Source organism: Psittacula echo (genome assembly GCF_963264785.1).
Source record: "Psittacula echo genome assembly, chromosome: 1".
Lineage (NCBI taxonomy): Eukaryota > Metazoa > Chordata > Aves > Psittaciformes > Psittacidae > Psittacula > Psittacula echo.
Window position 1 is genome coordinate 56,971,496 of NC_137735.1, and position 26,415 is coordinate 56,997,910.

The 26,415-nt window shown below is 42.6% G+C and overlaps 2 protein-coding genes across 4 annotated transcripts; both read left to right on the forward strand.

Moving 5' to 3' along the window:
* Window positions 1-7,583: 7,583 nt before the first annotated feature.
* RPL34 (ribosomal protein L34) lies at window positions 7,584-11,310 on the forward strand. Of its 3 annotated transcripts, none has more exons than XM_080630508.1 (5): window positions 7,584-7,652; window positions 8,497-8,570; window positions 8,674-8,773; window positions 9,528-9,631; window positions 11,183-11,310. In XM_080630508.1, exons 2-5 carry the CDS (start codon window positions 8,506-8,508, stop codon window positions 11,265-11,267), a joined length of 354 nt encoding a protein of 117 aa, XP_080486634.1. In that variant the 5' UTR covers window positions 7,584-7,652; window positions 8,497-8,505; the 3' UTR covers window positions 11,268-11,310. The 3 variants fall into 3 exon arrangements, with proteins under 3 accessions (XP_080486634.1, XP_080486635.1, XP_080486636.1); XM_080630509.1 differs by having other exon boundaries at window positions 7,644-7,673; XM_080630510.1 differs by lacking the exon at window positions 7,584-7,652 and adding an exon at window positions 8,042-8,051.
* Window positions 11,311-14,285: 2,975 nt separating this feature from the next.
* Window positions 14,286-18,658, forward strand: OSTC (oligosaccharyltransferase complex non-catalytic subunit). The gene is made up of 4 exons (XM_080628266.1): window positions 14,286-14,641; window positions 14,841-14,934; window positions 16,524-16,721; window positions 18,012-18,658. Exons 1-4 carry the CDS (start codon window positions 14,503-14,505, stop codon window positions 18,028-18,030), a joined length of 450 nt encoding a protein of 149 aa, XP_080484392.1. The 5' UTR covers window positions 14,286-14,502; the 3' UTR covers window positions 18,031-18,658.
* Window positions 18,659-26,415: the final 7,757 nt, after the last annotated feature.

The window sequence follows — 26,415 nt, forward strand, 5'->3', positions numbered from 1 at the left end:
AGGTGTTTATGGCCTTGATTTTTTCTGTTAAACACCAATAAAAGCATATCTGGACAGATAGACAGCTTGATATTTTAATGTGTTCCAAATTTTTAAGGTACAGTTAGATTCTACCTAGTGAGGAATACCTAAAGCCTTATGTGCACATATTCACACACTCTCTCTGCTTCTCTCCCTTTTGCATTTAAAGTGTGTAGTAACATGCTGGACTTTTACCTTTAGAGAGTTTGGTTCAAATCAGACTTACACTGTAAGCAAAATTGAGCTGCAGAAGATCATTCTACTTGTTGAAAGTATTTGCCTAATCTTTAGCATGTTATAGCATGGTAATTAACACTTATACTATGTTACAGTTATAGCTTTTAAAATATGCTCACAGCAGGGTGCTACCTCGATACCTCCTGTAGTGAGCTATCACCAGTGTGAGGGGAGTGTATGCTGTATACAGTACAGTGTGACAGTCTAAAGGGTAGCAAGCTTGGTCCGGTGCATGAGCAGTAAATCATCATTTGAAGGTGAATAATTCTACATTGGTTTAAGATGTACTTAAAACAGAAAACATGCCCAAAAGGATTGCTACCTTCCTGTCTTCTTGAAGAAGGAAAGCATTTATGGACAAGTAGGGTAGGTAGAAGTCAGGGCACAGCTTCTTTCGTAGACTTAGCGCCAAGATATGGATACACTTAACTGAAGGGGGAAGGAAGGATGATTTCTTCTGTCTTCATATGATGAAAATAAAAAGTGATCAGGATAGATTTTTGTTATCCTCTGAGCATTAAAAGCTTAAATGTAAAATGCATGACTTATTATATCTAGCCAACTCTTAGGGGTAAATAGGCAGTATGGGGAATTAGTTGTTGTTAATTGGACTTCTGAGCTGAATTCCCAGGGTGCTGCACTGCAAGCATATCCCTTTTGTTTTAATATTGAAATAGGGAGAAGCCAGATCTGTGATGGATTCATTCCAGGATAGAACAGCAGAGCACACTAAATCATCTTCATCCAACTACTTAGTTGCATTTGTTGAACATAAATATTTTAGGGTTAATTTCTACATATCCTATAGAAAATATTTGGTTATCTACTGACCACTTTAAAACTGTGCTGACCATTTTAAAACTGTAAGGCAGATCTTCAAGTAACATAAATTGCCTAATTGTTCTGTAACATCTGAAGTTATGACTCACTGTTTCTTAAGCCATCATCTAAATATATAGGACATTTTCTATGAAATTTGGGGCACTCAATTCTGCTACGGTTAATTGAACTCTTCAGAGTTGCATGGCCGTGAGTGTAGTTTCAGTAATACAATTTTATTACAAACAAAAAGTGCAATCTTGTAAATCATAATTTGTGTTGTTTTTTCAACATCATGCACAGTATTTCTTCTTTATAAAGTTTTAGTAACAAGCACAGAATCAAACTTTTTGTTCTAGGAGCCAGTCCACTCTGCACATGATTAAAAAAAGTGGTAAAGTAGCAATCCTCGAAGCAGAGGCCACAGGTCACACATCTCTTTTAACACCTTGTTGTAGCCAATCCTTCTTGCATAGCTAATTGCCTCTGGTATAATCCAAAAAGTAACAGAAAAGAACAAGCTAACTTTGCATGTTCCTGTCAGTAAAACATCACAAAGAAATGTTCCTAGCGCTCCTGAAGTGCTCAGGAAAATAACCTAGCAAGATGTTTAATTATAAACCCCTTAGAGAATCTAAGCAGCAAAATCTCCCTATACCTCTTAATGTCTTTAAATCATGAATACTTTTTTTTTCCCCTTTTTAAAGTACCTAATGCATGGTTGACCTTTTGGAGGTCACACTGTGCCATCCGAATCCAAAATCACGGTAACTACCACCAGTGCCCACGTGGCTGATTACACTGCCCTTAATTAAATGATTTACCCGATTCTGCCATAGGAAGCTGTGTCAGCAAGGCTGCTTTGCCCCTTTGATCCTGGGTGCAGGATGCTGGGAGGCACATCCTCCCTGTATGGCAGATGAAATACGGCCATACTCTTTGCCTCAGGCAGATGCTGTCGGAGGAAGGAGCAAGTGATGATCCCAAGCAGCTCTGGAGACATTTCTAGTGTGAATCGTTGTGGAGATGTGAGCTACATACAGCATTATATTTATTGCTGGGAAAAGATTGCCTCCATGCCCTTGATGCCTAGATGGCTAGAAGGCTTAGACGTGAGCAGCAGACAGGACTCAGCTTGCATTTGACACGAGGATGAAGCACAGCTTTCACAGCCTGGAAGAGCTTTGCAGAGCCACTTTATTTTCTCGTTGTTCTGCACCTGTAGATGTGTAGACCAACATAACACCACTGTACCAGGAGAAGTGACTTGGGAGATGTTGTAGACCAGGGACCCCTGCTTCATCTCAAGGAGTGGAGGAAAAGCAGCCAGGAGCCACCACTGTGCAGAATTCACATTTAGCTGCATGAGTTGCCCTCAGGCTCAGTATCCTTCTCTGTCTAAAAACACTTTCAGCAGAGGGAGGGGGAGTACGCACAAAGTCTGTTTAATTAGGCGTTGTGTAGAAAGGACAAACTCCATCCCAAGTGAGATGGAGGATTGCATGTCTCCTCCAGATGGTGAAGTTTATTATTTTTCTCTCCAAGGCAGGAGCAAGTAATCAGGTGTGAGTATGGGGCCTACCTGCATTGGTTTTAATCAGCAACTTTAAGCAAACTCAGTGTTCTCATCAGAAAAGGGGAAAAATAAACAGCTGAGCACTGTGATTCATTTACACTTCAAATATACTTTGAGTTGGTTATTCCTCAATTAATCAAATAGCTGGTGTATCCCTAAAGTAGTATAAAGTGACACACTGTGTGAAATCAATTTTCCCTTCCAAAATCATTAAATTCAGTAGCCTGTGACTACATCCCTGCTAATTCTAGTACCGGTCCTTTCATCCTCCATTAACTTTGGCACGCCTAACAGGCTGTCAAAAATAATTTCCCAGAACGTAAATAATTCAGAAATTAAAAATTAATAAATAATAACAGAGAGCTACTGGGAGATAGACTGGGTCAATTAGTCAGCTCTGCATTCTGTTTCTTCGCAGCAGGGGGGCAGCCACATTCGTTACTAGAATCTTTCCTCCGATTCCTAGGTCTGATTTACAGCTCTTCATTACTGGATCCAGTCAGACACAATTACCTCCATCACTATCTCAGTTCCTAACTTCAAAGAAACACACATTTTCTTGTCTGCTTTTTTTCTCCTTGCAGCAGCCTCAGCTTGACGTCCCTGGAATTTCTTCCACGCGGACTAATTAATAAGACTTTGACTTATCATATTCACTTCTCTTCTTTGATGTCCTACCTTAGTCAATCATCCTATTTAATTAGAATTTCAATGATAACTTTACTTATCTCATGGCTAGATGTAAATTAAAATAACAGGATTTTAATTCTCTTTCTTACGGGGTTATGACATTTCTGACAGAAAAAGTTTCAACCCAAATATGATGTTATGTACTTCCTATACTAGGAGTGCATTCCACTAAATTGTTTTTCCCTTTGCTACAAAATAATTTTGCTTGTTTAGCAAGCTCTACTGAAATGGAAATGAACTACAGTTTCTCATAATGTAATTTACACAGACCCGTGTTGTGAAAGGGTTATGTTGATATAAATGAGTATAATCAGATTGTGACACATGCCACATAGTTAAGGAGGAAAGGCAATGGGATTTTTAAGAAAAAAAATAGCTCTGGAGAGAAAATGGACTGTAGGACCTCTTCTTCTTTCTGTTCTTTCCAGTTGTTACTAGTACTTTTCTGTTTCTCACTTCTTTCCCTCATTTACAGACCTAATCCTGCTGGTCATACCCATGCAGCACTTGAGGTTGGATTCTGGTTTCAATGAGACATTTCTAAAGCACATATACATCCACCATTCATAGAAATAGTATTGTGGCTGTGGCTTAACAGGAGCAGCATATCCCCCAGCTATCACCTTTTTCTTTTCCTCTCTACAGTACCCTGTATATCTTGCACACAGGCTTACTTTCCTTCCCATGCCTCTTAGAATTTGCTAGCCTAGGTTGGTGCAACAGCAAGTGAATATGAATGAAAACAACCTCCCATTTTTCAATTGAAGCTTATGGTGGGGGCCTGGGAGATCCCTGGGTGTGGGACAGCAGGGTGAGAAAAGGAAAGGGGGATGCTTTCTGGAAGTCCTGCTGAGCTCATAGAGCTTTATTCATTTAAGCACTCTTTCTTTTACTCTGCTGGAACCTACCATATGACCAAGTGAATGGTTGTGCACATAGATAGGGGACTTTCAGCAAAAGAGAGGCAAGGAGAGAACCATGCAGAAGAGAAAGCAAGGTTGGTCAGCATACCAAGAACTGGTCTTAAACTGGGAACAAAGTGTTCTTTTGATGCAGTGAACAGAACGCAGTCATAACTTGTTGGCTAGTGCAAAATGCACCATATTACTAATCTGCCAACAGAGATTATTATCTTCCTAATAATCTCTGGTGGAAAACAGGCTTCCAGTTTTACACTGCCAATAAGCAAATACAGCCTGGAAACCAACCTTCAGTTTTCTCAAGGAAAAAAAGCCACATCCTTAGGCCCTGTGATTCCACTAACATCCTAGAAGGGAAAATATGGGTTTTATAGGATGCCACTGTTAGTTTTCCCAGTCGACGGGTTGTGCATTTGCATTTATTGTTTTCAAGGAAAGAAGAAAGTGTAGAAAGAGTTAATGAAACATGTTGGGCATGGACAAATAAATGCTGCCAAAAGAGAAAATTTGGTCCTGTGAAGGAAGAGGCAGGAGTAGCAGAGAACATGAGAGAATCACTTGACTAGCACTAATCTGTACAAAATGGGCTTAGTGAGCTCCTGCTTAAAAGCCTCTTCCCACATTAGATAGCATTAAACCAGTTGTCATAAAACTAACATTTCTAGATGCTCTGGCTAGCTGTTTGCCTGATAGTCCTGTTCCTCTTATGAAATAATCTGAAAATGTTTAAAAAACTAGGCCAGTGCATCAGCAGAAGCAATCTGCTGGAATTTAAGTGACAGCTCCTAAATTTACACCAGTTGAGTTTAGAGCCCAAATTAGGTAGGTTCAAAAAGTATCAATACTGTTGTTCAATAATAAAATAGTTACCTGTTGCACTAACAACATCTAAACAAAACTATTCCATCATAATTTAATAGTGTTGTTATTTAACAATTGGATTCTGTTACACTTTTATATTTAGGCATGATTATTTAATCTGATTTAATTGGCTTTCTTATTCCCCTCAGGGTCCTGGGCCTAGAAAGTTCATATTAAATACTCTAATTGCTCTGAAGTGTACTTGTCATCTGAAATACACTCGTATTTTTAATGTACCCTAAAATCTAGTTCATACATATTTTCTTTTCTTTCATGAATTAGAAAAATTCTGGTGTCCATAATTTGCATTTAAAAAGAGTCAATAATTAACCAAAATAATAATTACAGATTGAAAACAGAGAGGATGCAGTACAATGAACTTTCAAACCAATAAATAAGGCCAGGAGCACACATCAAAGCTCTCTGAGCACCCGCTACTCTCAAAAAGCAAAGCTGAAGCTGCTAATGACGGCAGCAGCATCCTACATATTTAATACTAAGGTCCCTGGTTATCTTTGTAGAACATTGCTTAGGCCAGAGGAGCAAAGGAGCACTTCAGGTCTTACACACAGTGGGCCTGGTCCCAGGCCTCTCACAGACTGTGATTTCCAGTTGATACTGTATGAAGATTTTGCCCGTGCAAGTCAGCATCAGTTGCAGCAATGGCCACAACTTGTTCACCCATACTGTGAGAAGGAGGAAATGGGCTTTGTGTGGCAGAGTGGGACCACCACCAGCTGCAGGAACTGGGGAAGAGAAGGGATGGAAACTTGTGCTTTAAAATCTCTCAGTCTTTAACGTGTCAGTGCCATGTGGAAGGATCCATTAGGGAGGCCACAGATGGATGGTGGAGGACTTCCTATCACCATCCAGCCACCCATTTCAGAACACAGAGGCCAGCTTTGCTTGTCAAGGTGCTTGTCAGTTTGTCAGGGACCTGCATGCGTGGATGGGAGCTGAAAAAACATCTGAGAGAAGACATGTAATTAGGTGGGGCTCCTTCCAGAGAGTGTTCCTCCTTTCCTTCCTATGAAAGCAGTGCTTAATGAAATTGCAAGGGGTCGATAGGAGAAGCTCTTTGTGTTTATGTTTTAACAACTGCAGACTTGGCAGATCTGGCACCACTGGAACACTGTTTCTGGCTGCTGACTAACCACCTTACACTCCCTTAGCTCTTGTCATTTCTGTTCCCTTCTTTTCTCAGGGATCTACCAGAGGCCATTAAATATGATAGCCAGAGAACACGACCCAGCTCAGCAAGCTTGCAAGACGCTGACTGCTGAATGTAGTGAGGGTGTATTAAGGGAAAGATAACTAGCCATGTCGTGTTTCCCCTATGCTTTTCCTAGGTACTTATGGCTTGGAAATAGGATTTTGGGTCAGGTGGATCTGACCAGCAGAGAAACATTTATATATCTTTATATTCTTGCTCGAGTGCCTGCCCATGTGTGTTATCTGCCAGTTTGGCAAGAAAACCCATGTACGAGTGACTTGTAATTTAGAACTGAGAGCAGCAGTCTGAGAAAAGGCTTACGGGCCTTCAAGTACATAACTATCATAACAAAGAACAAAATGTTCTTTCTGAGGAAAGAAGCTAATCTTTTAGAAAAATAGTTTTTCAGTGAGGCATACAAAAAAAAAAAAAAAAAAAAAAAAGAACGAAAAACAAAAAAAACCCAAGAGGGTGAGGAAGAAAGAGAGCGTGTGCACAGGATCCCTGGGGAAAGTGGAGAAATCAAGCATAAGAAGGACGTGGTCCTGCTTGACCAAGTCCAGAGGAGGGCCACGAAGATGACCAGAGAGCTGAAGCACCTCTCCTGTTAAGACAGGTTGAGAGAGTTGGGCTTGCTCAGCCTGGAGAAGTTCTAAGTTTTCTGGGTAGAACTTAGAGCAGCTTCCAGTGCCTAAAGGTGGACTACAAGAAACCTAGTAAAAGACTTTTTACAACAGCATGTAGTGCTAGGACAAGGGGAATGGCTTTAAACTGACAGAGGGGAGATTTAGATTAGACACTAGGAAAAAATTCTTCGCTGTGAGAGCGGTGGTGAGGCACTGACACAGGTCGACCAGAGGAGCTGTGGCTGCCCCATTCCTGGCAGTGCTCAAGGCCAGGTTTGAGCAACTTGGAAGGACACCTCGTGGAAGGTGTCCCTGCCCTTGGCAGGGGGTTGGAACTGCATGATCTTTAAGGTCCCTCCTGAACCATTCTGTGATTCTGTGATTTGGGGCAGAGAGGATTCTGTGGTGCTTTACCACATCCCCTCACAGTATCTCATCAGCTCCGCTGGCCGTGCTGCCGGCTCTGTTCCCCGCTCCTGCCGCTGAGCGGCGCCCCGCCCGGCCCCAGACGTACAACATGGCACTACCCTCGCTCCTCCACTTCCGTACAACATGGTGGCACTCATACAACTGCGGCCGACAAAAGCCACAGCACGCATGCACCACTATTCCTTCCGGGTTTCAGAGCGCCACTATTTCAACGTTGACCCGCGCGTTTCGGCTTCCTCTTCCGGTTCCGGCGGCACCAGGTATGGCGGGGTGTACCCTAGGTCTGTGGGCATTCATCCACTTCCATCCGCGACTCGGCGGGCGGTTGGGGGGCGGTCAGAGGCCCCGGGGGTTGTGTCGAAGGGTCGGCGGCACTGCGGCCCTCGCTTGGGCCGGCGGTGGGGCCAGAGCTGTACGGCGGGGAGGCCGGGCCTTCGCTGAGGGGCTCCCTAGAGGAGCCCGCGTCTCCCGGGCCGCAGCGAGCCGGTGCTGTGACACTGAGCCTCGCTTCCCACCAGCCCGCCGACCAAGAAGGCTCGCAGCGGGGGTTGAGCTGCGGGGCTGTTAAGGCTGCCGGGGCCCTGTTCCCTTGCGCCGCTGTAGGAGCGGTGTTCTGAGGGTTTTGCTGCCCTCGTCGCGTTGTGCTCGGCCCGGAGAAGGTTCCGGTCTGGGTCTGGAGTGTGGTTAATACAGCTTGCTGTCAGATAGGGTAGGAAAGGGTAGTGTTTGCTTCATCTCGGCTTTCAGTCTAGCCAGTGGAGCTTGTGTTGATTAGATAATACAGAGATGCTAAAGCTTTAAGCACTTTTTTAGGGAAGTGTGACATCATATAGACAAGATCAGGATGTTGAACTGCGTTCAGATTAGTGCACATGAATCTTCATTCCAAATCACGTTCTATCTGCCATCCTATTTTGTTGGGTTTTAGTGTAGTTTTGTCAGCTGTTATTGATGAAGAAATGCCTTAATTCCTTTAATACAGAATCAGCAACTGTTGGTTCGGATCTTGCTCAGTGCTTCAGTGCAGGTGATGCTGTGATATGTGAACTTCCATATGGATGTTGAGCCTTTAAAGTAGTACTGCTTTATTTTTGACTAATACAGGTGTAAAAAATGGTTCAGCGCCTGACTTACCGCCGTAGGTTGTCCTACAACACAGCTTCCAACAAGACCAGACTGTAAGTAAGACATAGTTTTGATGGAAACCTAACCTACATTTTGAGAAAGCCAAGTTTAAGTTTTGATTGTTATGTTAACTGAGTATTTTTGTGCTGTATTTAGGTCCCGAACACCAGGGAACAGGATTGTTTACCTTTACACCAAGAAAGTGGGGAAGGCTCCCAAGTCAGCATGTGGTATCTGCCCAGGAAGACTTCGTGGTGTAAGTCTTAGCCTTGCTGGCTTATGACTTTTAATGTTTGGGTTTTTTTTTTTTCCCTACAGAGAGTACGTAATATAATATGTCTGTTTGTTGATTAATTGTTGCCGGAAAAACTTTCTTAAAATATTTTTATCCAAACGTTGTAGAACTTAACTGGTAAAATAAGCTTTGAAAGCTAAAAGAGTAAGTGCCTTTTTTAAGTTCTTCCACAGAAACCACTTTTGCTTGTGGTTCTCATTGCTGTTATATCTGAACTCTCTTGTTTTTAGAAGACGTAACTGGCTGAAATTTTCTTTGAGGTGATTCTGTAGCAGGTTTAGAAGCCTTTAGGTTGGACTTGTTAGGTTGGCTTTCAGTTTTAGGAAAAAGGAATGAATGTTTTTAAAATTATGTCTTTCTCCAAACTGTTTTCTTGGTGTAATGGTGTTGCTCTTAACAGTGGTGGGAATGCTTGAGTAATGTCAGTCTTTGAGCAGTTCATACCCTTGGGAAAACTTCTTTTTTTTTTCTTTTTTTTTTTTTTAAATAATTTTGTAATGAGTCTATGGGTGAAATTCTGGGATAGAATGAAAAGATCTGTTTAGGAATACTGAAGTGGCACATATTACAAGCTGCGATTTCAGTCACTTTTTTGCTCTTGAACAGTCAACTTCAGGTGTTGCTGCTATTTTAAATTATTAGAGTGAATTTTCTTGATACGGCTGTTACCCAAAAGTACTCTCTTATGATACACTTCTCATTTTTGATTCTGTAGGTTCGTGCTGTGCGTCCTAAAGTTCTTATGAGGCTGTCAAAAACGAAGAAGCACGTTAGCAGGGCGTATGGTGGTTCCATGTGTGCCAAGTGTGTCCGTGACAGGTAAGCTTACAGAAAGACGGCTTTATTCTTGTACTTTGCATGACATTTTATATCTCATGTGTTTCCTTAGTGTGGACCAAAACTTTGAAAACACTTGTCTGGCTTTGGTATAGTAAAATGAGAGGGTCAGGCACGTGGCATGTTAGTAGTGATGCATGCAATTTTGTCCCTTTGATTTGAGCTAATTCCTGCATGTGGAGCTTCTCCGTAGCAAGTTTGTTATTCATTATTTCTTACCACACTGTTGGTTTGGTGCTAAACAGTCTGCTTATCGTGGATTTTTTTTTTTTATTTTATATTAAGCCCACATAGTAAAGATTTTTCTCTTCTGTTGGCCTATTCTTCTGTATTCTGCAAAGATACTAGTGTAAGATCAGTTAGGCGTCTGGCTTCTTTATGCAGTTTGGGATTCAGAGCTATTGATTGGTTGCATATAAGCATCTTTATGTGGTTAAGCTTTAAGATGGACTTTGCTGGATGTCACTGAATTCAGTTTTATTATGTAACAAACTATACATCTTATACTTGGCAAGTTTGAGGAAAAATGTATTACAAAGAATGACATCCCTGAAAATGGTAATCAAAGCAGATCTCTGGACCCAGCAATCTATTGCCAGTTCTTTCATCTGTAGTACAAATCTTGCCAGCACTCTTTTTTTCTTGTGTGAGTTCTAAGTTGAATCATGTCAGATGCCACTGGAGACTGGCTGTTACAGCTGCAGATCTGTAGCGTAACTTCTCTGTGTTAGAAGACAGCTTTTTTTCTGCATGTTTTCCCAAACGCTTTATGAGCTTTTTAGTACATGAGTATGCTTTATTATTTTGCCTAAACTGCACTCTATTCTGCGTCTGTTTAGGCATCTTTGGTAGGTTTCGTGTGCTGCAGAAGTAGCCATATATACCAAATGTGCATGGAATGGTATTGAAATGATGTGTTTGTGCTTTTAACTCAAAGCTATCAAGTGGGCTGTTGATGTGTAAGTGTTACGGTGTCCATCTGCATGGTGGCCTTACACGTCTTTCAGAGACAACTGTCTTCAGGCATGGCTTGCCCTGCCAGAGTTTTATGTGTATGGGAGCTTTAATCCTGAGAGAGGAACTGGTCTTGTTTTGATAACTGGACTCGCATAAAGTTTTCTGTAGTTCCAAGGAAGATTGCTGACTGTGACTGGTCACGCCAGTTCTGACTTAAAGAATGTCTAAATTTGTGAGTGAGGAGTTTTGGTTTTGCCTTTGAAGTTAGTGGAGGTGGGAGTTTTTCCAGGGTTCAGCCATCAGGTATTACCTTGGTTGCCTACAAGCCACTCACCGTAAGTTTGCAGGTGCACTAGGACTTCTTCCCCAGATTGCTACATTCATCCATTCGTTCCTGTCCCTGTCTCTTGATGCTGACAAAGCACATTGATGATTTTGCTTTTCATGTAGTTTTGAAACTAACACCACATGTGTAATTGATGTTGGAGACAGCAGAACTAATTATAACTTTGTTTTTTGTGTTTTCACTTAAGTAGATACATGTCCTAAAATTTTGTTGGTTTTTCTCCTTTCCAGAATCAAAAGAGCTTTTCTTATTGAGGAGCAGAAGATCGTTGTGAAAGTGTTGAAGGCACAGGCACAGAGCCAGAAGTCAAAGTGAATCTTTTTGCAGTTTCAGCCCAATAAATGAAAGCTCCACTTTTCTTGTGTCCAGTCATTCCATGTGCTACACAAAGCTGGTAGGAGCTGCCTCACACAGCTTGTATGATGCAGAACCTGGCGTTTGGTGCAGCAAATCCCGTAAGTCGGGATTCTGTGCTTCGTGCAGGTAGAAGGAGTTCTGCTTAAAAAGGACTCTCAGCTCTGTCTCACAGTCTTGTAGAGAGACTGGAATAACTTTGAGTAATGCAGTTGTATGAAGTCATCAGAGGACTTCACTCAGAAGAAAGTGAGTAATCTGAAAAAGAAAAGCAAACAAAAGAAGACTTAAAACTAAGGACTGGAAGAGAGCTTGTCAGATGAAGAAGAGAGCTAGTATAGGTGTAAGGTAGTTACTTTTTTTTAGAAGCACGTGCTAGTTAGTTACTCGAGTCTGAGGGTGGGAGGAGTAGCTTGTTTGACTTCTCAAAGCCAGTTCTGTATCCACCAGGCAGCTGTATACTGCTGCATCTGGGTCTCCTGAAAGAAAGCTGTGCCTGTTGTATTTATTCTCTTTGTTCGTTAGGTGCTTCCTAGGTCAGCAGTTGAATGTATGATTCAAGAAGAGCTCCAGAGCGGAGCTAGAACAGACTGTCATTGGCTTCATTCTGTTCTGTAGGAAGAACTGTAAACGTGCCTTTAATGCTATCCAGGAGTGCTTTGGATCATTCTTGCGCTAACTGCAGGTGCAGTGGTGTTCCTCACTCCAGCTCTGAATTTTGGAACTAGTGTTAGTATCTGGTAAGAAGTGGGTAACTATTTTTACTAGTAACTGTTTCTTTAAAAAGTAGTGAGCTTTCAGCTCCACCACTGGAATAAGGAAGGAGAAATAATTACTGAGCACACAGACTTACTGGGAGCAGTGAGGATGCCGTTTGGAGACGTTCTGAGGATCACTTGTGGATCTGCTCAGGCTGTGGTTCCTAGGGATATGTGCACATTCCTTCTCTGGACTGTGCTGTCTCCACACCATGCCTATCCCTGAAGCTTGTCAGTCTTTACAGTCAGCCAGGAAACATCACAGGAAAAGGCCTGCCCTTTGGTGGCAGCGAGCTCGTACTTGGGGTCACCTGCTTGCAGACTCACAGCTGTGGTGTTGGTGTCCCCTGGGTTCAATGGCAGGAAGGGGCTGATGTCCAGTGTAACTGGCTTCATGCTGTGCATGGTGAAAGGAGCTGTACCTCCCCAAGAATGGATTCACAGTCCCATGGCATTAGAATAATTCTGTCTATATTCTCAAAATGGATAAATGTTGCCCCCAACTAATGTAGCTTTAAATATGAAATGTTTCTTTCTCCTCAGCTTGGGTTATGCCAAAACTTGTTCCAAAGGCTGTAGCTGATTAAAAGAGGTTTTAAGACTAACATTAGTACCCTGACTTTTTTTAGGTGTCTTTACTATAGTTAGTTTACAAGGTTAGAATTTTATTAGTTGCTGTCTTACTCTGCCAGTACAAAAGTCAATACTTTGGTGTGCTGGAAAAATGTTTTTAAAGCAGAAGTAGCAAGTAGGGCAGGCGTAACTAATCTGCCCCATAAGTGCTCCTGTTTTACATGAAAAGCTGGGATATTAGAGTTTTCCGTGGGGCTTTTGGAAAAGGGGCACAGTGGAGGGAAAATAGTTTTGGAATAATTGGGAGAAGTGTCATAAACCTCTGTTCACAGTGTAACGATGCTGAGAGGGAGATTCTTCCAAAGAGGAGGGCTCAGACTGGAAGTGATCCATTAGAACTGTTGTGGTTTAAGCCCATCCGGCAACCCAGAACACTCCTGTAAGTACCCTTACAGGAGTAAGACAGTCAGGGTACAGGCAGATACTTCGCTTGCTCTGGGCAGCTGCTGGGCTGGTTTAATGCACTTTATCCCCCCCTCTGCCATAGTCCCAGTGTGTGGCTGCTGGGCTCTGCCCCAGCGAGGATAGGATGGGTGTCCTGGGTTCAGCAGTAGCAGTCAAATTTTTTCTCCTTCTTAGTAGCTGGTGCAGTGCTGTGTTTTTGACTTTCAGCCTGAGAACAACGCTGATAACACCAATGTTTTTAGTTGTTGCTCAGTAATGTTTACTCTGACCAAGGACTTTGTGAGTCTCATGTTCTGCCAGGGAGGAGGGGAAGCCGGGAGGAAGCAGAGACAGGACACCTGACCCAAACTAGCCAAAGAGGTATTCCATACCGCAGCACGTCATGCCCAGTATATAAACTGGGGGCAGTTACCTGGAAGGTCTAGATTGCTGCTCGAGTCAGGCTGGGTGTTGGTCAGTGGGTTGTGAGTGATTGTATTCTCTTCCCTTGTTATTTCTCATTATTATTATTGGTGGTAGCAGCAGTGGTTTGTGTTATACCTTAGTTACTGGACTGTTCTTATCTCAACCGGTGGGAGTTACATTCTTTCGATTTTCCTCCCCATCCCTCCAGGAGCGGAATGGGGAAGGGAGTGAGCGAGCAGCTGGGTGGTTCTGGTTTGCCGGCTGGGCTTAAACCATGACAATGGGGTCCACACCCTGCGGTGTGGCCAAGGGGTATCACAGCCTCGCACTCCTGCAAACACATGGACTCAGGTGAGCCGCGCTCCCAGTCTTTCTCATTCCTTTGGACCTGTGTCTCCCCAGCCCGGCTGTGCAAGCGGGACGTGGCTTTTACTCCCCCTTGCCAGGAAGCTGCCGCGACGCTCGGGGATGCTTCGCCCAAAGAGCGCTCCCAGCCCTTGGCGGCGACTGCGGAGCTGGTATTGCACCTGCCCATAGGAGTGTTCAATAGCGGGGCTGCCGGCGAGCGCCTGTGCACGCAGACATGCACACGCCAACTGCTCGGCGCGACAGGACCCGGCCACGGCGGACACGTGGCTGGCTCTGGCCCCGCCCCAAGCACAGCGCCGTTACCCAGCACCGACACGTCAGGGCTGCTGGGTCCTGGCAGGTGAGTAAGATGGGGTAGAGCCTCCCATAAGCGGTCGTCGTTTCCAGGTGTTTTTGAGCAGCGAAAGTAAAATATCTGTGCTTTATGTCTGACATTCCGTTCGGGGTAGCTTTTGGGTGTTTCGTTTAGACTGGCTTTTTAAAAATTTGCTAATTTACCCCTGTCAGGACGCTGCAGCTGATTTCCGTTTCCGCCTTCGTGTCCGCTGGTGGAGGGCGGCTCACGGCGGGACAAGCCGGGCAGGGAGTAGCGGGGCCGTGGCTGTCCGCGGGGCAGCTCCGCCGCCATGGAGACGCTGTTCCGCCTGCCGTTCGCCGTGCTCGAGTGCCCCAACATCAAGCTGAAGCGGCCGAGCTGGGTGCACATGCCCTCGGCTATGACCGTTTACGCGCTGGTGGTGGTGTCCTACTTCCTCATCACCGGAGGTGAGGCCGGGGCCGGTGGGGCGGGAGGTGCGGTGCGGAGCGGGCTGCTGGCTCCTGCCCCGGGCAGCAGAGTTGCCCCTTGCCCGGCTCCAGGTCGATCGTAAAAGAGGAACCTGGTCCAAGCCCGAGCATCCCTACGGTGCTGGGGTAGTGCTCGCTGTTCGCGAGTCAGAAGTGTCGCTTGTTTTTCTCCCCACAGGGATTATCTATGATGTGATTGTGGAACCTCCCAGCGTGGGGTCGATGACAGATGAACACGGGCACCAGAGGCCAGTGGCCTTCTTGGCCTACAGGTAAGAGGGTAGGATCAGAGCTCTGCCTCAGCAGGAGAGGTGCTGTAAAGGCCTAAGCACAAGGGAACAAGCCTGTCTTGCAGAGCTGTCCATCTACGGGGTTTTTTTTGACCTTTGTGTGTGGCAGGATCTGTTTTATATCACTTCTTAGTTTGCAAACATTACAAAAAGCCCATTGACATCAGTGGAAATAGAAAATCTCAGCCTTTCTAAAACTTCTACAAACGAAAAGTCTGTACTTCTGTCAGTACTTATTGTTCTTCCAAACCCTTGCTATTAAAGTTGAGTTTCATAGTGGATGAGGATGTGTTTGATCATAACAGCTTACATAATGTTTGTGAAATTTCAGGTTTTGGCTTTTAAACTCTAGTGTAATTGAAACTTTTGTGTCTGAGGGTGGGGAACATAGTTATAAATGCCTAACAAGTGTCATCTTTGATCCTTTTATTACTGCAAATATAATAACCAGTTGGTCTGAGAAGGTTTAAATCTACATTTGCAATAGTGTTTCTAATATGTGTGGGAACAAATAATGCTTTTTGTTAAAAAAAAAAAAAATGTTCTTTGAATCTGTAAGGTCTGTGATATTCCTCGTGTGCAGATTCTGACTTGGGCTAGATGTAGTAAACGTCTCAGACTGGCTTGGTTTGTCGCAGTGTAGATGAATTGGGCTACTGCAGTGAGTCGATAGCACTTCAGTGCAAGTCGGTGGAAACAACATGAAGATGTGATTGTTTTCAGGATATGAGATGATAATGATATACAATAATAATTTATTAGCATCCACAGTAGCTTCATCCAAACCAATTTAATGAGGTTGTTAGTATTGCTAATTACAAGGATAAGAAAAGGGTTCAGTGACTGTGGGAAGCTGGAGACTCGTGATCCAGGTGCAGTATTCGTTCTGCATCTCTGCTTCCCCTCTCTCCATCTGAGCTTTAGAAGAAGGAAATGTGGTCTTGTGGATTGACAGAGAGCTGGGGCGCTTTCAGGCTGGGTCTCCACAATCAGTATGTGTACACTTAGTGAGCAGGTAGCAAAAATTACTGCAGGCAGGAACTGCTTTTGCTGTGTGCTGGAGCCAGTAGATGTGCTTCATATGCTAGTATAGTGCTTTGAGTGGGATTTGTACTGAGATGAGGATTCAGGCTCTGCTGCCTAAACATTGGGATGGAAATAAGACTTGGAAAGCTCAGTGGCCCAGGGATTGTGATTTTGTGCCTTGAGACTGTGAAACCAGGTTCTACCTTAGACTAGATATTTCTGAAAACTGATGAGCTTGTGTGGTAGCTGTTAGCATACACTGTTATGTCTAAAACACTAGCATGCTTGACTGGTCACTTTGCAGACTATCAATCCTGGAGATAAATTGCATGTCAAAGCCTTGATGTCATTGTGTAATGTCGGTTTCCATACCTACTTTTTGTTAGAAAGTCAGCCATCAAAGGTGTATTTGTACAGCTAAAGTAGGTTGAGTAGATGGGGTTTGGAACTAATCTCTTTTTTTTCTGTTTTTGTTTTCTGACTCCTCTTTCTGTGCCCTCTTTTCACCCCCACCCCATTTTTTTTTTTTCTTTTTTTTTTTTTAGAGTAAATGGACAATATATTATGGAAGGGCTTGCATCCAGCTTCCTCTTCACAATGGGTGGCATAGGATTCATCATTCTGGATCGATCCAATGCACCAAATATCCCCAAGCTGAATAGGTTTCTTTTGCTCTTTATTGGATTTGTCAGTGTGCTCTTGAGCTTCTTCATGGCCAGAGTTTTCATGAGGATGAAATTACCGTAAGTGATTTAATAGTCTTTCAGCTTTTCTTCTTTGTGTGCCTATGTTAAATCTAAGAGTAACAGAAAATAAAATGAGGAATGCTGAAGATCTGCAAGTTGGCTATAGTTACTTTTTTCAGTGCTTTTTTGGAATAATCTACCTTGAGTGCTTTTTGGAGCTGGCTACTGGATGATTGTGCTGTAGTTTAAGGAAGATGCCTGTTCCTGGTATGTCAGAAGATACGATTAGTGAATCTGACTTACAATGAATTTTAAAGTAGACCGGGTATGTACTGGTCTGGTAAAAGTAAAGACAAGGTAGGGCTTTGAGGAAAAAGCAAGTGTTGAAGAACTTGAAGGAAGGCAGATGAGTTCCTTGTAGTGATAGTGTACATGAAAGATCATAACTAGAAGAACTGATGGCAGCAGTAACAAGTATTCAGAGTCATCCACAGCAGTCCTATAGTAAAGGTGATGTTTCAGGTTTTTTTGTTGCTGGAAGACTGAATGTAACATTGAAGCATACAATATATGTGGCATTTTAGTACATCTGTATTCACACATCAAAAAGGAAAGATCTGGAGCTTTCAGGCATTGCAAAATCCAAATGTAGGATTTTCAATTTGCCCTTCCCACCCTGTTTATTCCTCAGTCCATCTATTTTACGTAAGAATAGCTGAAACCTGATTAACTGGTAGTGAATTTTTGGACTAGCTCCATGGCTTAACATTACAGTAATTTCCATTTCTTAAATATATATTTTTTTTAACCTTTGGAGTGTAGTTAAAAATTCTGTTTTGGAACTCAGAAGTGTTCCAACCTAGTGGCAGGTTGCTGGATAGGGACCTGCTATGTATTTTCTTGTTGCATTGAGTACACAGGTGTCTTAGCAGTTCTCTTTCTTAAACTTATTAAAGAAACAGGGCTTCAGAGAAATGGAAGAGAAAGAGAGACCAGAGTTGGTTTGAGTGTCAGAAAATGTGGGGTTATACTGAATATCTGAATGTTGGTAGTTTGTGCAGTGGGTACAAATAAAGAACCTTTCATAGGGTGTAACCTGGGCTTCAAAAATTCCAATTACCAAAGCTGGTTTGAGAACAGGCTAATCTGTTTTCGGTGATCATTGAAGAAAATCAACTGAAGAAGATGCATGTAGTTAAGCTGGCTAGGTCGTACTTTGGGCGGGACTTACTATTTCAAATAGCCTTGATCAGCAGAGTTTATGGCAGTCTGAAGTTTTTGTTTTCTCAGTTTTTGAGGAGTGCTGCTTGTGCTTGCTAACTTGGTTTCTAACTTTTTTTTCTATAGGGGCTACTTGATGGGTTAGTACTTCTTGTGATGTATGAAAGTTTGAACTGAATTTACTCCTCTTCAGGAAGTGTTTAAGAAGCAGCACCAAAAGGCAAATTCCACAGTCACCATCAACAGGAAAGAAACCTGGCCATGAGGAACAACTAGTGAAAGAGTGCTTTCTCTGCAGATAAACTCTGACTACCAGTGGCTGATTTGTAGCTTTGAAGCAATGTATTACCATTCTGTTTCAGAGCTTTTGAAAAGAGGAAGTTACCTAGCTGGGTTTTTCTTTTATATCCCAACTCAGTACGAAATAGAGAACCTATCTCTAGCTTCACTTGAAATTATTGTTAGCCATTGGCTTGACAGTTCTTTGTTGCAGGTCTGTCTCCTTTTCCCTGTGTGAGACACTTACATGTGTAAATTGGAGAAGAAACACTAGAAACATTTCTTTCCAAGTTATAATTAGAAAATTAGTAACTTTGGGTGCTTTACAGTCAAAATACAATGTGTCTGAATTGATATCGAAGGCACCTTTTGCCTTCATATTAATGGCTATACGTGAGCAAATCCAGACATACACTGGAAAGGCAAACTGTATGAATGTGCATTTCTTTTTGAAAAAGTGTATGAAAGGAACCAAATAAAACTTATTTTCTACAAAATTATTCAATGCAATTTCTGAAGTTTTTTTGTGTGTGTGTGTTTGACCAGGCTTGAGATGCCATGACCATATAGTTTCAGCTTTATTTTTCACTATTTGATAATGTTTTGGTTTGGGTTTTTTTCAATATCAGGGACAAGAAACCTCATATTTTCCATGAACTTGTACTGTATCTGGATGACATGCTGTTACCGGCAGCCAAGGAAACTTACGAAGCTGCTGGGGTTTTGTGCAAGAGGCGAGGCTCTAACTTCCTTTGTCTTAATTTTAAAAGATTGAATGTTACTATCACTTGTAACTGAAGTACTGCATTTTGGGGAAGGAAATATCTCTCTAAATCTCCGTAAATGTCTTTTTTGCAAGCAATATGTGTTCAAAGCACTGTTTTCATTTGTATAATAGTTGTCAGTGAGAAATATTATTTTCCCATAGTTGTGAAGTGAGTAGTACTGTTCACATACTTAATCAAATTTCTGAGCTATCTGTTAATCATCTGCCCTCAGGATATGTCACTTTCACTTCCTCATTACATACAATGTGACTTCGTTTGCTTATCTTGGATGTTTGTCATTAAGATTTAAGGTAGCTTAACCTGTTTTGTAAGGCTTATAACTGTAGTTTCCAGTCATTTCCAAGCAGTTACCTTCAAAGCAGTGAGACATCTGCTTACCTTCAAGTGGGAGGACTGGTATTATGTAAGTCAACTTTTAAATACACCTGAGAGTGAAGTCAAACCAGAAAGTCACTTCACTGAGTATAATCAAGATTCTTCAGGCTCAGTACTTGTTCCACTGCAGTTCAGCTTCAGGCTTCGTGTTTGCAGCTGATTCTAAATAAGCATGCTCTTTAACAGTGGTTTTAAGGGCATAGTTGAATGTCTGTGATCTATGAAATGAATTTGATTATAATTGCATGCTAAGTGACATAACCTGGAACAAATAAAGCAGATTGCAAGGTAGAAGAGAGTTTTGGGAGAGTAAAACTCAGGTTATGATTCTGTCTGCAGCAAACAAGGTTGAGTGATGCCGTATGTTTCTTCGGTCACAGACTATGAACTGAATCTGGTATGATCCTCTGCCAGAGCATGACGCACAGAGAGAACTGGGAAAACAAGTGCAGAGCAGAAGACGGACCACCCAGAAATTAGGTGCATGCTGGAAATCAAGATGTAAGAATGCACAACTGGAGATTGTTTCATTTTGGATGTGGGTTGGAGGTTTCTTTGTTACCCAAGAGAAAATTCTTGCTGAGCACTGTCAAATAAACTGCAGAGGTACTGTTGTGCATTATAGGAATCCCATCTCCAGTTAAAGAAAGGCTGGTATTTTCTGTAAATGTCTGCTATTCTTTATAGGTAACAGCAGGTGGCCTCTGCTGTAGGGGTTTAGGAATATTTCAGTGAATGAAAGAAAAGTTCCTGTAATCAGTGACAATGCCCATCTGCATTTGGTGCTCATATCTTCTACGGTGAACTGAACTAGATTGTGTGGTGGGAAATTAAAACCAAGATTGAAACACTGTGATAAAGGTAAAGCAGAGTTTATAAGAGCACATCTTTCATTATTAAAAACAGAAGTTTGACCTACTTCCAAATGCAACAAAAAGCATCAGGCTGAAGTGTGGAGGTCTTGACTTTCTGGCTGTCTTGCTGGAGAAAATACCGAATCCGTTGCTTCTCTGTAGGCTTCAGTATAATCTGAGTGATGATGCCTAGTCAGTATAGTCAAGAAGAGATATATAACCAGTGCAGCTTTTGAAAATAGTATATACATATAGGAAACCTTAACGATCTAAGTAAGCTTATACTTGCATGAGTTAAGCTGAAAAATACCTCTAGGTAAAAAAACCCCAGACATTCTCTTTTCCTTTTTTTCCCCTCAGTACTTTTTCCGGGCTCCTGCCAATTGTGGAACAGTAACATAGAATTATAGAATCATTTAGGTGAGAAAAGACCTTTAAGATCATTGAATCCAACTGTAAACTTACTACTGCCAAGTTCACCACTAAACTGTGTTGGCGTATAGGGACAGCCTGCTCTTGCACCTTTAAGACTTCCTTCTTGAAGAATGTACAGCCTTCTGGGACCTCTTTGCCTCCCAAGGGGCTCTGTCAACCAGGCTCCTAAACAGGACAAAATGCCACAAAATACCATCCAGAAGCCCAAGGTGCCAGTTCTGCTGACCTGTATCCTGACATCGCTGAGAATTGAGATATGTCTGGAATATCTGTGCCACTGAAACAATTCTTGGAAGCAAGAGGACATTTCAGCCATTTTGAGGAGATACAGATAAATGCTCTTGCTGGTAAAGAGAAGTGTGGTGCTGTATATCCAAATATCAACTTTTAAAAAGATGTGAAAAACCTGTAGTGTTTTTTACAGGTAGGTCTATTTACTGGTATGAAGTAGTCCACACTGATGCCTGAAATAAAACTGACACCTTTCTTATATATTCTCTATAGAAGAATTTCTTATATATTCTCTATATAAGAATATTCTAAATATATTGTGTTTAATGGAATTTTGCTTAGGAGTCTGAAAGTGCTTCAGTTAATCACTTACAAAGCTGGATACTTATTCACAAAACACTGCTTGTTATGGTTACTATAATCTACTGTGTATTTTATATACCTAAATATATGTTCTTAATATATGAATTAGGAAGCACTAGATTTTGGACATCTTAAAAGTCACAGTCTTAGAAACTGAGGCAATCCTAAATTTCTTGATTTTCTGGCTGTCTTGCTGAAGATTCTACCTATAGGGATTCTATAGGTACGTAGCGAGTAAAAGACAGACTAGGAACAACGTAGGCCCCCTTTGGAAGATATCGGGAGAACCGGCTACCCAGGATTTGGAGAAGGCTGAGGTTCTTAATGACTTCTTTGCCTAGGTCTTCACTGGCAAAGTCTCTGACTGCACCACCCAAGTCTTGGAAGGTGAATGCAGGTACTGTGAAAATGAAGACCCTAGGCCCACTGTAGGAGAGGATTTGGTTCGAGACCATCTTAAAAACCTAAATGTACGCAAGTCCATGGGACCTGACGAAATCCATCCGCGGGTCCTGAAGGAGCTGGCGAATGAAGTTGCTAAGCCACTGGCCATCATATTTGAAAAATCATGGCAGTCAGGTGAAGTTCCCGATGACTGGAAGAAGGGAAATATAACCCCCATTTTCAAGAAGGGGAAAATGGATGAGCTGGGGAATTACAGACCAGTCAGTCTCACCTCTGTGCCTGGCAAACTCTTGGAGCAGATTCTGCTGGAAGGCATGCTAAGGCACATGAAAAACAAGGAGGTGCTTGGTGACAGCCAGCATGGCTTCACTAAGGGGAAATCCTGCCTGACCAATTTGATGGCCTTCTATGATGGGGCTACGAACCTGATGGACAGGAGCAGAGCAGTTGACGTCATCTACCTGGACTTGTGCAAAGCCTTTGACACTGTCCTACATGACATCCTTGTCTCTAAATTGGAGAGACATCAATTTGATGGGTGGACCACTCAGTGGATAAAGAACTGGCTGGATGGCCACACACAAAAGAGTTGTGGTCAATGGCTTGATGTCCGGCTGGAGACTGGTAACGAGTGGTGTCCCTCAGGGATCGGTGTTGGGAGCGGTCTTGTTCAACATCTTTGTCGGCGACGTGGACAGTGGGATTGAGTGCACTCTCAGCAAGTTGGACAATGACACCAAGCTGTGTGGTTCGGTTGATACGCCGGAGGGAAGGGATGCCGTCCAGAGGGACCTCAACACACTTGTGAGGTGGGCTGATGCCAACCTTATGAAGCTTAACGATGCCAAGTGCAAGGTCCTACACCTGGGTCAGAGCAATCCCAGGCACAGCTACAGGTTGGGCAGAGAAGAGATTCAGAGCAGCCCTGCAGAGAAGGACTTGGGGGTGTTGGTCGATGAGAAAATGAACATGAGCCGGCTTCAGTGTGCGCTCGCAGCCCAGAAAGCCAACTGTATCCTGGGCTGCATCAAAAGGAGCGTGACCAGCAGGTCGAAGGAGGTGATCCTGCCCCTCTACTCTGCTCTTGTGAGACCTCACTTGGAGTATTGTGTGCAGTTCTGGTGTCCTCAACATCAAAAGGACAAGAACTGTTGGAACAAGTCCAGAGGAGGGCCACGAGGATGATCAGGAGACTGGAGCACCTCCCGTATGAAGAGAGGCTGAGAAAGTTGGGGCTGTTCAGCCTGGAGAAGAGAAGGCTGCGTGGAGACCTCATAGCAGCCTTCCAGTATCTGAAGGGGGCCTGCAAGGATGCTGGGGATGGACTCTTCATCAGGGACTGTAGTGACAGGACAAGGGGTAACGGGTTCAAACTTAAACAGGGGAAGTTTAGATTGGATCTAAGGAAGAAATTCTTTACTGTGAGGGTGGTGAGGCACTGGAATGGGTTGCCCAGGGAGGTTGTGAATGCTCCATCTCTGGCAGTGTTCAAGGCCAGGTTGGATGAGGCCTTGGGTGGCATGGTTTAGTGTGGGGTGTCCCTTCCCATGGCAGGGGGGCTGGAACTAGATGATCTCAAGGTCCTTTCCAACCCTAACTGTTCTATGATTCTATGATTCTTCTGCTGCTCCCAATACAGGGAGCCAAGGCGGGTATGGGGAAGACAGAAATGCTCATTTATTTCCCTGACATGGATGGAAATGCTGATACAATGGAAACTTCCTACAGCATAGAATTGTCTATAAGAATGTAATTGGTGTTGCACGTTTGTGAATGTGATGACTTTGTTTTTCCTTCAGTTTTCCTCACAAAAGCGTTGCAGCTCTGGTCTATTTTTAGAATTTCTAATTGCCTCTTCTCAACTTTGCAGTTACCTTAGAATATTCTTCTTCCAGAGCATGGTTAAACCTGGTTGAAGCCATTACAAGAATGGAATTGAACAACTGTAAGAATCTCAGGAGAACATTCTCTAATGTTCTGCAGTCGCATTGAGGCCTTTCAGCTATAGTGATGATTGGAGAAATCTGCTTTTCAGTGACAGCAAAAAATGCAACTAATGTATCGAACTGTTCTGAAAGGGTACTGTTTCATGGGAAGCAGCTACTAGGAATATGGGAGTTTCTAGGTGATTTGGTTTCTTTGGTAAGAAATAATATCCTTTTTGTTTGACATGGAAACCTGTCAGCTAAGGACTGGACTGAGACCATGAGCTCATTCTAGAGCAACAGCTGTGGCACTATAATGGGAGTCAAGCATGTTGACTTGCACGACGTTTTAATTGGTGATAGGGATGTGAAGCTCTTCATTCTGTTGTCTAGTATCTTGAATCTGCTGAGCTCCTGTTTAATGATATCAGCTTAGTTACTGATGTTCTTTGGGTATAAGATGGAGTTTCACTTCACCATGTAACTAACCCATATGGGTTCTATAAATGTCAAAGCTCTTATTCTACCTGCAGGCTGCAAGAAATAGTATTTAGCTGTGAGTAAATCAGATCAATATGGTATCATCTGCTGCCTTATGCATACAAAAGACTGACATTTGTAATTTCATTATTTTGTATCAGTTTTCACTGCAACGATCAATGTTGAGGTGGGGACTGGTATCCCTCTGTTGTTGGAAATTGTACACTCTTAGCTGGAAACAGGAAAAAAAAAGAGAAAAATTTGGAAAAGACTCAGACTGGTTGTGTTATTCTGGGGGAAACCATGAAAGTTAAACATTCTGTATGTTCCTTAGAACAGGCTGAAACAATTTCAAACTTTTAGCTATTCCTGACAGCTCCTGGATGATAGGTAATATGTTCACTATAGTGAGCCTTCCAGTACCTCATCTGTCTTTAAATGTGTATGGAGAGTGTGAGGGATGGGGGATGATAAAAAATAAGCTTGACTTCAACCTAAAGAAAAAGCTGGCGGTTGGAAGCAGGGTAAGAATTTTAATCACCTGGAAGAAAATGGCAAAAAGATGAGTAGCCAACTTGGATTTTTAAAGAACAAGTCATATGGAGAAAAAGCCATACATGAGAGTTATGGGCCCCATGGACAGAAGAAAAGCTTAAGTTCGGGCTGTAGCTTTTGATACTCTTTTGAATGTTATGGAACTCATTTTAATTGAAACAACTATAAGATGGATGCTGAACTACTTTGAAAACCATTTTCAGAAAGTGCTTGCTGATTAGTGGATGTCCTTTCATAAAAGTGGAAGTATATTTTAACTTTGGCATCTTTCCTGTGGGTAGTTTTGTTCAACACCCAGTGACCTGGATTGAGTAGGGAGTACTTACTAAATTAGCAGAAATCATAAAAATGAGAGACTGTTCGGAGGGCAAAATTAGGATATCTAGTGGTCTTTAGAAATCAAAAAGAATATCCCCCCAAAAAGTAGACTGGTTTATTCTTCCTAGGAATGTGTACAAAATACCAGTGCTACTCAAGCAAAATAACTGATGGAAAGCAGGATTCCTCAGAGTAAGTCCTTGGGTTCTGCTGCACCGCAAGCTGGAGAGTTTGCCCTTTGTGCATCGATACAACATTACACTGACATGTTTACAAAACTTTTAACTACAAAGTATATGAGGCATAAAAGTAAGCATGGAAAGGAAAGGAGTAATTTTGTTTCTGTGTCAGTACTAGATAGAGCTTAAGTAGCAGCAGGGAAGAGTTGGAATAATACTAGAAAAATATTTTTGAGGGTAAAATTGTTGATTGCTGGAAAGGTGGTCTGTGGTGGTGATGGAATTTCTGCTGTGTGCAGCTTGAAGAACAGGCTAGGCAAATGCCTGTTAAAATCTGCAGATATGTCTGGCCTTGTTTTGGGGTGAGTGATGAGCTTCTTGAGGCATCTTCCAGCAGCTGCCCATCTTTATTATTCCATGGATAAGAACAAAACTTTGGACATTCCAAACTCTGTCTTTAAAAACAGTTATGGAAAGATCTTTATAAGTAGCTGAATCTGTCCTTTAAAATTATCCCTGCAGTGTAGCTGTAGAACAGTCTTGCTGGCCTTGGTTCAGTCTGAAAAAGCCAAGTAGTTATATGACCTAGACATGAGAGCAGGAAGTAGCTCCATTAACTCCCTACTGCCAGAACAGAAAATGAATTAGCTGTTGGGGGTAAGGAAAATAGAAATGTATGGGTGAATGCTTAAGGCCTTTTCCTTTCCTGATTTCCATGTTAGTCTTTCACCTAAAACATATTACAATTAGATGGATGTCAGTATAGCTGCTGTATTAGAAAAAGAACAATTAGAACAGGAAGGAGCTTGTGATATTTTTAGGAAGACTTTTGCTCGTGGAGCTTTCTCTCTGTTTCTCCCTTCTCTGAGCTGGAGCAGCAGTAAGACACTAATGCACTTTTCAATTACACGTGCTTCTCCAGACCCCTCCTTTCAGGAGCTGAACTTCAGTGGCCCATAGAATTTAACTTCTTTCATGTTTTACCCAAACATGTCTGCCTCCCTCTGCTACAGTCAGTTGTTAAACCAACTCTGAACTACTGTGTTTCATCTCCTTTTTGCTGTACTACTGCTGGCCTGCTCTCTTTTTGAGGGTTTTATACTGTTGTCTTTCAGCAGCTCCCATCCCTTGTTTCTTTGCTGTCATTCTAGACTTCTGAGTTTCAGGATACCACTGCTGGTTTTGATTGCTCTCTTTCTAACTGCTGTGGTGTTTCTGTCTTCAAAGGGTATTATTTATCAGTCTCCTCAGCTCTTCCACTTCCTTATTCCTCCAATGGTATTTTCTCTTTTATCACATCGAAATCCATCACTTAGCCCCACCAGGCACTTCCTATCCATCAG

Coding starts and splice junctions, on each gene's coding strand:
- RPL34 (XM_080630508.1), top strand. CDS start 8,506: ATGGTTCAGCGCCTGACTTACCGCCGTAGGTTGTCCTACAACACAGCT. Junction 8,571..8,673: donor GCTTCCAACAAGACCAGACT/GTAAGTAAGACA, acceptor TGCTGTATTTAG/GTCCCGAACACCAGGGAACA. Junction 8,774..9,527: donor GCCCAGGAAGACTTCGTGGT/GTAAGTCTTAGC, acceptor TTGATTCTGTAG/GTTCGTGCTGTGCGTCCTAA.
- OSTC (XM_080628266.1), top strand. CDS start 14,503: ATGGAGACGCTGTTCCGCCTGCCGTTCGCCGTGCTCGAGTGCCCCAAC. Junction 14,642..14,840: donor CTACTTCCTCATCACCGGAG/GTGAGGCCGGGG, acceptor TTCTCCCCACAG/GGATTATCTATGATGTGATT. Junction 14,935..16,523: donor GTGGCCTTCTTGGCCTACAG/GTAAGAGGGTAG, acceptor TTTTTTTTTTAG/AGTAAATGGACAATATATTA.